A 14550-nucleotide genomic window follows, 5' to 3' on the forward strand; every position below is an offset into this window, starting at 1 on the left:
TTGCACTGGTCCATACAAGTGTATTATGATTACGTGGTATCCTCATAATACTCTTTCCAATCTAAGAATAAGTTTTTTTTGCGAAAATGTGGCCACTGTGGCACAGAAAAGTTTCATATAAAATACCATACCACCAGATTTAAAAATTAGAGTCTTAACATATCTCTTACCCGAGGACATGCAATAAAACTTCTATTAAAGATCGAACAGCTCCCGAACATGCAATAATTACATGATCAGCTTAATATTTCCTATGCCAAGCATTATTTATCTCGTTATTATGCGAAATGTAAATACTGATTACAAATTTAAACGAATGCAAACATGTGCACGCATATTATATTGGTATCTCTGTATATATATATGCATGTATACATATGTATCCTATGGAATTTTTCTTCTCTTAGTGAGCGATATAAAAAATAGCGATGCTATTGAGTACATCAACCAAATCCACTCTGATACATGCCAAATGTAAACATTTTTTAAAATTAAAGTGAAGTTATTGACTGTCACAATTGATAAAACAAATTTTAAACTCACCGTATATTCTGTAACGGTTTGGTTTTGTGCACCATTACATCACATATGGGGCAGAATTTACTACTTTCCAGATATCTGACAATACATGTTCGGCAAACTAGGTTGGAGAGAGAAAAGAAATACAAATATATTTGTGCCTGCTCTTTATATACGAAATGCTGTATAGCATAAACAAAGTAATGATTACAATAACTAGATTTGATATTATTAGAACGTGTGTGTGTGTGTGTGTGTGTGTGTGTGTGTGTGTGTGTGTGTGTGTGTGTGTGTGTGTGTGTGTGTGCGTGTGTGTGTGTGCGTGTGCGCGTCTCTCTGCCTACACATCGAGGATATTCCGGAGATGACAGTCTGAATCATTTTTCAAAAAGTATTATACTTCACTTTGATAAATTTTCGGTTTTTGTACATGCAGAAAGAATACTTGCAAATGCTTTGTTACTTTATTTACTTTCAGATTTCACCGATACAAATGAAATTCAGTACAAATTATGATATTTCAATTCAGAATATTTAAGAAATACCATCAATATTTCTCTAGATACCATTCATAAAAACGTGAGAACGTTTATAAAATGCATGTTATATTATGCAAATAACATTCAAATTTCGGCACTACTGTGCAATGCAGTTCCGATTGATTAGTTTCAGAATCGAATGTTTTAGTTTCGTAAATATTATAGTATCAAGACACTTACTTGATTGTACACATTTTAAAAGAAGACACCACGCAAAAGTCATCGAATTAAAAATAAAATACAACCAAGAAGCGAACTTCTATATGGTTACTTTATTAATAGTAGTTGGTAGAATGATAGTCGCCCATTTACCCTTATCTATGTTTTCTCAAGAAAGTGTTTTGTAGTACATGATTTTATATGATATAAAACACAAAACTGTGTTGGAATTTGTTGTTTTAGCTTCAGGATAGCTCTAATCATGCATATTTGGGATCAAAGTCTTTTCCTCAGATAATATGTTTCTAATGTTGATATTAAACAACACTTCCTTTTTGAACTATGGTACTTGAGTTGAGGAAGATTTGATTGCTAACAGATCTAACAACTCGTAGAGTTTCCCTCAGTGGCTTATGTTGGATTTTGTTTTAGTCAAGAATGCATTTGTTAAGGCAAGTGTCTTTATATCACATCATTTAAGAAACAAAACAAATTAGATAAAACTAAATCGATAGATTCCGTGTCGAACAAGAGCGCCTAAGTTTCAACAGTAAGAATTAAAATTAATACAATTTATAACAACAATGCAAGAATTATTGTATGCAAGAATTTTAATACGCTGAGAGTTTAGAGTATTAGGGACCCCAGAACATTGCTTTGAAGAGATCCTGAAATATACTTTAGACATTCAGTGCACGGATATACGTTATAAACAACCACACACTGATGTGTTTCACTAATGATGATTAGCCAAATGGCAAGTTAAGGTGAAAATGGAATGTAAATAAAATGGAAGTTTCCTTATTGATATTTGTAATTATAACAAAAATTTTATATGAATTCAATATGCGAATTCGTAGTCAAGTATTACATCTAGTTCCCTCTTTGCTAGACCAATGTCTTGTAATATACATTACTTTTTTTCGATAAGTTGTATGAGAACCTTCTAAATAGATTAAAGTGAAAAGCTGAAATGTATAATCATTGTTTCCCAGTATTATTGCTTAAATGAGTTCTTAGTTACTTACAAGAATGCAAACACTCTATGATTGTCGTAGCATCGATGTAATAACCCCCACAGAGGATACAATTGAGATAAGGATTTACATCTGCTATGCCGATACGAGTATTTCTGTGCAGCCTGAAATTAAAAGAAAAAAAGAAATATATTTCAAATAAAATCATACCGAAACTTTATAAAGAATATTTGTACATTTCATCTAAACAATTATACATTTCAACAACGCTTTAAGTATCGATAACACCTGAAAAGCCGGAAAGCAGTACAATAAGCAACTTCACTTAATTTACAAATTTCTCTGTCAATAATAATGTATTTGAAAAGAGAAAGGTTTTGGGTTACAATCTCCATAATTGCTTTAGAAACTAAATATTATCATTCCCAGGAGTGGCTGGTGTGGTAAGAATCTTGCTTCTCAAATGCATGGTTCCGGGTTCAGTCCCACTGCGTGGCACTTTGGGCAAGTGTCTTCTACTCTAGCCTCGAGCCGACCAAAGCCTTGTGAGTGGATTTGGTAGACGGAAATTGAAAGAAGCCCGTCGTATATATATATATATATGTGTATATATATATATATATATATATGTGTGTGTGTGTGTGTGTGTGTGTGTGTGTGTGTGTGTGTGTGTGCGTGCGTGTGTGTGTGTGTGTGTCTGTGTGTGTCTGTGTGTGTCTGTGTCTGTGTTTGTCCCCCCATCACCACTTGACAACCAGTGTTGGTGTTTACGGCCCCGTGACTTAGCGGTTCGGCGTAAGAGGTCGACAGAATAAGTACTGGAGTCGATTTATTCGATTATAAAATTCAAAGTTGACTGAAGCAAGTAAAAGATAAAAGATAAAAGATTCAAAATCTATATACAACATTTTTGTACAATTGATACCAGCTGAAAACTTTAGGTATATAACAAACATCAAAATACTATGAATAATCATTAGTCATAACTAATCATCAACAGATTATCGATTCATTTGAGCATAAACTATATTTTACAACCATAAGTTTTCATTTCAGTATTTTACATAATTCAATTTTAAATCAAAGTTTCAAAAGGTAAACTAAGGATTTATTCAAATTCCCCTAGACTACTTTACTTTTAGGTGTAAGCAACATAATGTGAGATGAATCATAGACACACTTTGTATATTACTGTCACTTTATCAAACCAGAAAGGCTGAAAAAGTACATGTGATGAAATTTGAAATCGGAACACCAATTAGATACTATAAAATATCTATCGAAGACATCTATAGTAGATGTGGTAGGCGTAATTTTCAGTCTAGAAAGAGAGATTGATACTGTTGATATTCAATCGCAGCTTCTAGACGTCAATAGTTGAGCGGAAAATGTGAATAGATTGATAGTTCTGAAGGGTAACTTTTGTAACTTGAAGCAATTCGCATAAAGTAATAGTGTATGGTGATGTAGACGTCAGACAGAGCAGGAACAAAATGAATGGGTTTGATTGAAATTGTACACATTTGAAGATCTGAAAAGTTCTCTTCACATTTTGTACACATTTGATCAAGAGAATTGATGAGTGGGCTGAACACGTTTGAACATTGAATACTGTTTTAACGTCAAGAAGAGACAAGCAATAGCGAACACCTTGCCAAGGAATTGCTTTTCGTACATGTAGTGTTATAGATATTTGATCAGAACAAAAGAACAGCGGGAATTGTAAACTTAGCATTTGCAGAAAGAAGATTTTTGCTATTTATTGATAAGTAGACAATAAATAATGCGCTAGTAAATTTTGGAGTGTGCATGACTTAGTACTAATACGGCAGGATCTCAAATATATACTAAATTGGAAAACTTCGATCAAAAGATTATCTAAGTAATTGGTATATAATAACCCCTCTACAAATGTTTAAGATCTAAAATCAGAAGGAAAATGGTATTTCCAATAAGAAAAGGTTGAACTTTTTGACATGAATAGTTTGGTGTGGTTATATATAGCTCCGCTGGTATTTATACTTACCCTGAGAATTATTTTTTCAACTACATTGATATTTTAGCACTATTGAGAGATTCAAGGTAGTCGTATTCTCAATATTTATTAGTTTTACATACCTGTTAGATGCCTAATATGCGTGTGGGTGACAAATGTATATAGAAAATTAAAGAGAATGATGGGCAGTATAATTTGTATATGAGAATGTAGGTTAACGACAACAGAGCAAATCATTAAAAATTATTTGAGTCAAAAGATTTCTTGATGTTACACAACAGATGATTGATTGAACTCAGAGAGAGACCTATCGATGCAGGCTGTTATATTAAGATTAGAATGATAAGGCAAATAATGCTTAATAAATAGGGAATATTTTTGCTAAAAGATGTTAATATTACTCATTTTCCAAGTTATTGAGTGCTCCTGCAGCGCAGTTGAAAAAAATTGTTTGGTGTCTAAGAGTTCATCTGTAAAACATTGCTGAACGCAATTTATTTTGTATGTCTTAGCGTCACATTTTGATCGTCCAAATACCTATGAGTTAACCACAAGCCAGACTGGCTTTAGTTATTCTCACCAATAGTTTGATGTTTTTATGGGGCGGCCTGGTCATGTCTACTCAGGTATACCTATAATTGGTTGGTAGTTGGCCGAACATCTGAGTGCAACACACTAATTAAGCATTCCCATATTCAAAAGCAACACTCATTGTTGATTAAAGCAGATTCAATGTAGGTGAAATAATACAATCTTGATAGCCTGGCCATTGATGTACACTGATAGCAGATTGTATCAGCGTCTATATTTTAAACGTTGGCCGCTCTCAGATACGAAGTAATCAACAATGTACTAAATCGCTATCATTATATTTTTCATTTTTTTCTAAGACAGAGGTGGAAGAGTAGTGTCAATAGCCATAACCTCTAAGACTGAGTGAGGAGAGGTTATATTTTGATTAGCGATCTGGCCCTGATATTTCCAGTAAAGAGAACTCCATTATGCGTATTACGGGTCAGGTTGCAAACCAAATGTTCTGCATGTTAAAATGTATATCGCTATTCATAATATCGTTTCCAGGTACTCTTTGAATTTAAAATGCTATAAACTAACAAAATACAGGACGTCTAACCTATGATAAATGTTGAATGATATATTTTCAGGAACCTACTTTCGATTAGAGGCATGGTTTAGAGACATGAAGCCGTTAGATTTCTTCAGAGGGAATAATGATCACCATGTTTCCTTGAAATGATCAAATAATTTCTGATAACCTATTCTACATGACAATCATGGAGATCGCTATTCGAAGGAAATCGCTGAAGACATGATTAAACTATTTCATTTTCTCAACACTTTGCATTACAAGCTTTTTATGTCTTTTAAGCTTTAACTGGCAATCATATCAACTGCACTACATCTTGACTAGACCATGCATTAACATTGGGAAGAGGCATGATGTAAGCGAAGTTGATAAATCCTGCCTTTATTTATGTAGTAGTTCATTAAGATGTTATTCTTAAACCACTGGTGGCAGATTTATTTGACCATATCTGGTTAATTATATTTTGAAAAGTTTGGACAGCTGGATTGTTCTGTATGTGTAGTACACAGTCACTGAATAGTCGTCCTGATCATATGCCCTAACATTCTATAACCGTCAGTTATTCTCGCACTGGCTTTTGTAGTTGGCTCATGACTAGGATGACGAAAAAAATTTTATTCTAACGATGCTGGCCAATAGCTCAGAGTGGCCGTGACACAACATATGCCATTTTGTGTATTTGAATATATGCCTTCTCGAATGTGAAATTAGAAAGATTCTATTCAATTAAAGAGAGACAATTCCTAAGCATAACTCACAACCATGAAATCTAGCCCGAAAACACAACCCTATTCATAATCAAGATCTGATAACAATAAGCGCTAAAACCACTCTATGGGGAAGTGTATGGAATCCTACACAGTACTGAACAAATGACTGCATAATTGTGGGTGAAAATCGCTAGGCCTGACGTTTTATATTACACCAACAGCAATACGAAGACAATGTGGGGTTATAGATTGGTTGCGATGTTGTTTCTCATAGCAGGAGAACATCAGTGCGACGCTTGTTGTCCACCTACTACTATGCCTTTCTAGAATGAGTTGTAACTCTTGTTTAAGCTAAGTAGTAGTGGGAAAATGAGATATAACCTTTTTTCACTTCTTTAGTGTTGTATGTATTGATAAATATCGTTTGAGTGTAAACAACAAATCAAAAATTGATGAAACAACTATAACAGTTTATATTTAGATTTGCTTGCTTTCTAGTAAGTTAAGTACTCGTGTGCTGCTTTGTTTATATTTGCTGACCTTGTTTAGCTGTGAATACATATCTAAAACTAATTTAAATATTATTTATGAAAAATTCTTTCAGGTAACTTTGATAGTCTCATCGTTAGCTGAACAAGAAAACCATTGCACACTCTAGAAGACTTTTCCTTGTTTTCATGAAGATATGAAGCACTCAAGAGACCACAAATATAGCCTGGAGCAGCCATCACACTACAACCATACACAACCAAACACAACCACATACGTAGAACTTTTAAACAACAGTCTGCCTACAGCAATTTTAGCATCAAATGTAGAAATCCAATCTGCGCCTTAAGATATAATATATTTTCTTGTACTTATGCTTCAGTGTGAATGCATTTTACTCTTGCCAGCAAATGTACTACGCATTAACAGTGAATTTTAATGTTGATTCACATGCTCTATGGCGTGTAAAGTAATTTCTTTCAGCGCACAATAATTGATAAATCTTCACCACCAGATAGTTTATGCTAGCTATTGACACATATCAAATGATATGTAAATAGTGCAACTGGAAATAGATGCACGCTTGATGTTAATGATGAATAATTTATAGATATGTTTTTATAATGCAGTGTCAATTACTTTTGCAGACCTCATTCTAAGACTGATGAGAATGAACGAGAGGAGACTTAAAGGTACTTTTTGAACATTTGTAAACTGACATTTGCTGGAAAAACATGAACGAGGAGAGATTCTGTCCTGTGGATAGCAGATACAGGGAGGAAAGATATGGCACAGTGTTTAGTGATAAGATTAGGAAAGTGTTTTGGATAAAGCTGTAACAGAGGGGGCATGACTTCTCCTTTCTCTCTCAGTACTTCATAGGTTCATTTATAGATCTAAAAGCTTCACAACGATTACAGAGAATATTCATGTCACCGATATTGTAACTTTCAACAATATGTTTACTGTTTTCTTGACGTTTTCTCTCATTTTCATTTTATATTCTATCTTGAACACGTTTTTTTATCTGTTATAAATACTTCCAATATACTTTTTGATTCATATTTTCCCTTTTACTCGTTGATGCTTCCGTGCTTGTTCTACTTATTCGACCCTCTGCTTCTCAATTACATCATTGCTACCTCATTCTTTCGTTAGCTTACATTGTCTGTTATCCATATTTTATAAACAAATGTCAATTTTCAAGTGAGCAGATGACAAATAATTGCACTTATGCGCATGCGTTAAGTGATAGGCGATATAAAAAATTTAGTTCAATAAAAAACAAAAACTACACTTTTCACTATCCATTCACCACCATCATCACCTCTACCACCGTCATCATCACCCCCTTCACTACTGTCACCACCGCCACCACCACCATCATAATAGTTTTCGGAAACAAAGCTCAGTTTGTTCATGTCTACTTTTCTTCTCAATACGAAGTTCGAATAAGAAATTTTTTTAAAAATAATAATATTCACGGCTATTTTGCTAAGTTTCATTGAAAAATCTATCTTTCTATCTATAAGTTTATAATTATTATTCCTTCTTCTGCCTACCAATCGTTGTATTTGTCAAAGTGGATAAGTAGATAATAGGTCGACAGATGGAAGAAATAAAAAACTTGAATATTAAAATGCTATTTCTTCTTAGTTACAATAATATATGTTTAAAATTTACCTCTGCCAAATATAAATTTACCTCTTTATATTTCTCTCTCTCTCTCTCTCTCTCTCTCTCTCTCTCTCTCTCTCTCTCTCTCTCTCTCTCTCTCTCGCTCTCGCTCTCGCTCTAACCTCATCACCCCTCTGTTATACATTGTATTTTTAACTCTTTCTCTATATCACACCTTTCAATTAACTTTTTAACCACGCAATAAATATTTCGTTCCCCCTGCTTCACGTCATTGAGACTTCTTTCTCTCTCGTTCTTCGCCTTTCCCTTCAACTAATCACGAGACATTGTAAAGCATTTCGGCTTTAGCGTATTAATATAGAAAAATTAATATGGAATTGCAAGAAATGTAACATTTCTGAAGAGAAATATGGTGGATTCGAAAGCTAAGTTGACAACGTACGAACAAAGCTTGGGTACTCTGGGCATCAAGAGTGTGATTTTCCAAGGAGATAGCATATGTTCGTTACTTTTAGTATTTTGCATGATCACTCTGATCTTGGTGCCGCGGAAAGAGAACGTGGGATATCAGTTCAAAAAAAAAAAAAAAAAATTAACTGTCTTTTCATGAATGATTTGAAGCTGTATGCTAAGGATGAAATATAAGTGAGTTCCCTGGTGAATACGGTCGATTGTTGTAGTACTGATATTGAGATTGAATTGAGACTCAATAAGTGTGGTATAACCAGCCTGAAAAGAGGCAAGGTACAATCCCTGGCAGGGATACAATTACCAAATAGGGAAGTAATGAAACACATTGATAAGGAAGGAAGTATCTTGACATATTAGAGTTCAAAGAAATCATTGAGCAGGAAAAAAAGAGTATTTCTGAAGACTGCGATTGATGTTGCGCTCAGAATTGACCGGATGGTATAAAATACAAGCAGCAAATACATGGGTGATAGCATCACATAAATAAGGAACTGGAATCATAAACTGGCAAAAGAATGAACTCATGAGTATGGATAAGAAAATATGCTAACTACTGACATTGCACGGAGCATTCCATTCTAAGAGTGACAATGATCGGTGGCACTTGTTCAGAAGAAAAGGTGGAAGAGGTTTGATCAGTTGTCGGGATTGTGTTGAATCAGAGGAAAACAGTCTGGGATTGTGTGTAAAAAATGCTGTGGAACCAATGTTGATGTATGTGAAAAAGTTCTCCATCATCAAAACTAATAATTATGTTAAAAAAGAGAATTTTAAAGAGGAGAGAAAAAGGCACGAAAAATGAAATGGCATGGAAGGGAAAGTAAATGCACGGTCGGTTGACAAAGAGATATGAGCGCAAAGACAGATACAGATGGCCGGTGGTTATGAATGCGGAGAAGTGACTTGAAGATAGAAACAGAAGCATTTATATACGCGGCATAAAAACAAGCATTGAGGACAAATTAATGTGAAGTGCAGAATTGATAAAACAACTGAGAATGATAAATGCAGAATGTGCAGTGAGAGGTGGGAAACAGTGTGACACACCGTTAATGAAAGCCCGAATTGGCACAACCCAAATACAAAGGCGATATGACAATGTGGTGAAGATGATCCATTAGGAGCTTTTTCAAATTATGTCCTAGAAAGATCAAGAACATGGTGCGACCAAATCCCAAAAGGAATTATTGAGAATGAGGATTGCAAAGTCTTGTGGGATGCAATGATTCACAATGACCATCAGATTATCATGGGAAACCTGACATTGTTCTGGTGAAGAGAAAAGAAAAAGCATGCCTGATCATTGACTTAGCATGTCCTGGTGCCACAGGATTGAATAAAACGAAGTGAACTCTGACGAACTGAAGTGAGAAATATTCAAGCTGTGGGCAATAAAGAAAGTAGATGTGGTACCAATAGTGATTGGTACACTTGCAAGTATCTGTACCCAACTATCAACGTGGTTCAAAAAGACTGGAACAAATATAAAGATAAAACACCTACAAGACTCATCATTGCTCGGAACTGCAAAAGTCCACCACAAGGTTCTTGAAGTATGATCAGTAAACAAATGTCACCTTGGTCTACTGGCTGTGGACGGTTGGCACTTTTGTACTCAGCAAAAGAAAACTGAGAGTTAGTGGACAAAATCATTGCCTTTACTGCGAACGAATGCCCTAGACTTGCCCAAAACCATTACAATTTGGGGTGACACGATGAGGTAGCGAAAGTAAAACACTGGAAACTGTGCGAAAAGTGGGGTCTAGAGAGAGATAAGACATGGTATGAGCTTAAGCTGCACAGAATGGAGAAGTAGGAGACCTACAAAATCCTGTGAGGTTTTCCAATCCAAACAGATCGGGTGCTAGAGCATAGCAAACCTGGCCTAGTGGTGGTACACAAGATGCATCACATGTGTTATATAGCTGATCTTGAGTGCCCTTTGATTCAGAAGGAAGACGAAAAAGTAAATATACACAATCCTCTTAAGTAGGAAATAGCACGGCTATGGAAAATGAAGTTGAAAATAGTGCCATGCAATTTTTAATATCTATTACTGGTTAAGTTTCATTTAGTGTTGGGTTATGGGTTGGGATTAAGGGTTAGTGGGGATGGATTAGGGTTGTGTTTAGTCAAACTGGTGTTTAAGTTGAATTTAGGTTTTAATGTACAATAATTAAAGTTTGCAGCAAGGATTAGAGGTGATATTAGTTTAGAAGAGAAAAATTTAGATTTAGGGTTAGTCTTGTGGAACTTTAAGTTTTAAGGTTACACTTTAGGGATATGGGTAAGTGTTTAGGTTAAGAATGAAGGATTAAGGAACAGAATCGCTACACTTAGAAAAAAGCTTTAATAAAATTCCTTTGTTGATGCGTAAGCACATAGTTCAGCACATGAACAAAAACCCAACTGAGTACAACTGTATAGTATTTGTTTCAAACATTTTCTGCATTAGAACGCTAAATCAAAGACATTGATTGGAGATTATGATTCTAAGTAAATAAATAAATAAAACAATTTTTAATATTAAATCTCATTTTCTCGATTTCAATGTGCGCAGCCAACCGTAAATTTTAAAACTAAGAATTCTTTCGTAATCTTTTACGAGACTATATATTTTAAACATAGTGGGGTTGTAGTGACAATTCAGGAAAAAAAGCTAAAATAAAACAAATAAAATAAGAATAAAAAATTCAATATGTATATGTTCCCATAAACTTTCTAAGATATGCATACGTACATAAATACATGTCTACACACACACAAACACGCACACACACGCGCGCGCGCACATGCATATATATATATATATATATATATATATATATATATATATATATATATATATATATATATATATATATAGTGGTTAGGGTGTTGCACTCACGATGCCAGATCACAGGTTCAATTCCATGACTGGGCGGAGCGTTGTGTTCTTGAGCAAAACATTTCATTTCATATTGCTCCAGTCCCCCTTCGATGAGTGGGTATTGTTGGCCTGCTCACCTAGCCACGGGTGGCATCATTTGAAGGCTAAAACTATGCAAACGTGCATTGTGAACAGCGATGTATAACAACATCTGATACCCTGGTCGGTCACGTGATAACGTGATATATATATATATATATATATATATATATATATATATATACAGACACCTACATACATACATCCACACATACATACATACATACATACATACATATAGGCATTATTAGTAAAAGTATCATTGACAGGGTAATACCCGTTTTTAAGTCTAAAATTAGATTAGCCCTCTGGTCTGATACCCAAGAGGTTGTTGGATAGTTCAAGCTTCTTGAAATTAATAAAACTAGTAAATTATTGCAACTTGATATAGAGAGCTACTGTGCCACTATAAACCCGATCGTTCTCAATCAAGCCCTGATTTTTCCCGACGTGAAATAACTATTATTCTTGCTGTGCGAGCCACTTTAGTAGATTTTGATGATACATTATGGAGTAGGTTAGATAGGGAAATGCATTTGATATAGCAATGGGCTCACATGATTCTGCTCAGGCCAGTGACCTAGTCGGAATATATATCCTTTCATTAATCCAGTCTTCCTTGTCTGAAGTAACAAGGGGTCTATATAGGGATGACGCCTTATTTTTTTCTAGACAGAAGTAGTAAAATACAGTTAGAAAGGCATAGGAAAAATTTCTTTATAGCTTTCAAAAATTTAGGACTAAATATTACGATAGGTAAAGATTAAAGAGTGAATTTTCTTGACGCTACCTTTTGCCTTGATTCTGGATTATTTCAACCATTTCATAAACCGAATGATCATATTAGGTACATTAGCGTAGCGTCCAACCATCCACCCTCGATTATACGGGGACTAGTTAAGAATATTTCTACTAGAATTTCTAGATTGTCTGCTACCAGTAAAACTTTCCAATCTCATGCATCTTATTATAATGATGCTCTAGCTAAGGCTGGGTACCGTGATAGAATTCAATATATACAAGATGTAGGCTTAAGCAACGCTGGTAATTCCTACAACTGCGATACACATCGTATACCACCACAACGTTTTTGTTTGAGAAATCACTCGGATAAAGAATACAGGCTAGAAGGAATTGATCTACCAAATGATCTACCAAAGAAAACTCACAGACATATGCGACATAGTAATTCATCTGCTTGTTTTAATCCTGCACATCACACTAGATCAAATAAACCTAACAACAAATATAGAAATCAGGATGTCCTCTGGTTCAATCCAATTTTCGGTGTGCATGTTTCAACCAGGATCGCTGGAAAATTTTTGGCTGCTTTGGACAAGTGTTTTCCTAAATCCAATCGGTACCATGCTATTTTTAATTGGCACACCGTGAGGTATCCTACGCTAACTCTGCTAATTTGGAGCAGCTTATGCATCGCATAAACAATAGCAAAATGCAACAAAGGTTCAATAACCCACCTACTGGATCTAGCAAGCATTTACATCTAAATGCCAACCAAAGAGATATAAACCGCATTGATAATCATCAACTTCGACCAATTTGTAGTAGTAGAAATACTCATGGAACAGCTAGCACGATAACAACGCCGATAAATGGAGTCAGGACTGCTTTGTATATAAATAAAAACGATAAATGTTCATGCAGAGTTAAATCAAAATGTCCTTTGATGAATCTCTGTATGAGTACAAATCTTGTATATAAATGTACTGTGCACACAAGGGGAGGGCCCTATGTTTACATTGGGCAGACGGCTGATTCATTTAAGAATCGTTATCGTAATCATCTTGCCAGCTTTAGGTCACTCAATAAGAGACATTCGACATCTTTGGCAGATTTTATATGGCGACTGAAGGAGGCTGATACAAAATACTACATTACTTGGTCCATAGTTAGACATGCAAAACCATACAATGCAATTTCCAGGAGATGCCGTCTCTACTCCGAGGAATCCCTGTTTATTCTGTGGACTAACGAAAAGATACTTAATAGAATTTCTGAAAGACTATCGAGATGCCTACACTCATATAAATGTACTTTCGCACAATGCAGTGAGAATGAATTTTGAGTAACCTTTGACTTAGTGTAATTTTATTTAATTTTACTTTAAGGTATGGATGACTTAAATTTACTTTTAACCTCCCCGTTCTTCTAAACACCTACTATATATCTAACTCATTTTGTAATCATGAGTGCGCCTAACCTCGCGTCTGCGTATGCTCACATTTTTGCTCATGATTGTATGAGCGTGTGTACTCGTGCCATGCAGCTTGCCCGAGGGCGTTTATGCATACATATCTGTTAACGGTATTTTCAATACTTTTCTCGCTGGATTCGTTTCTCTTTTTGTCTTCTGCAATTTTAATTTTGGTTCTTCTATATATATGAAGAATTTTCCTCTGTCTGACTGTTTTTCTCTCTACAAAACGGAAAATTGAATTATGGAAGTCATTTTAACGAGTTTTTTTTTATTTATCACCCGACGAGATACGTCTGCACCACCGGATACCCCTGAACCAGTTTTGTGTGTCTCACAAGAGGAGTCAATGCTAGATGTGTCGAAACAATTGTTGTGGTTAATAACATAATATATATATATATATATATATATATATATATATACCAGAGTAATCACATAAATGCGAAACAAGGTGGAAAAAATAGTACTCGAATACCAGAGATAGAGGAATATGCTGTATTAAGAAGCAGCAAAAATATCACAAAAACTGTTACTTAGAGTTTCACGTTCCCGTTCGTCGGACAGCTTTGTTCAGAAAGACAAAACTGTCTGACGAACAGGTATGTGAAACTCTGAGTAACAGTTTTTGTGATATTTTTGCTGCTTCTTAATAAAGTATATATATATTTTCTTTTATTCTTTTACTTGTTTCACACAAGTAAAAATAATAGGTATGTACACACAATAAATATAATAGCTATATACACACATATAGATATTAT

The 14550-nt window shown here is 34.8% G+C and overlaps 1 protein-coding gene across 1 annotated transcript in view; it reads right to left on the reverse strand.

Moving 5' to 3' along the window:
- Nucleotides 1-14550, reverse strand: part of LOC106879594 (uncharacterized) — a 219963-nt gene that overhangs the window by 90816 nt on the left and 114597 nt on the right. Inside the window, exons 2-3 of the mRNA XM_052970203.2 lie at nucleotides 2246-2358; nucleotides 544-640 (exon numbers count right to left, since the gene is read on the reverse strand). Coding sequence (XP_052826163.1) covers nucleotides 544-640; nucleotides 2246-2358 — 210 coding nt within the window. The remainder of the gene's footprint in view (nucleotides 1-543; nucleotides 641-2245; nucleotides 2359-14550) is intronic.

This window comes from Octopus bimaculoides, chromosome 8, assembly GCF_046866305.1.
Source record: "Octopus bimaculoides isolate indiv1 chromosome 8, ASM4686630v1, whole genome shotgun sequence".
Classification (NCBI taxonomy): domain Eukaryota; kingdom Metazoa; phylum Mollusca; class Cephalopoda; order Octopoda; family Octopodidae; genus Octopus; species Octopus bimaculoides.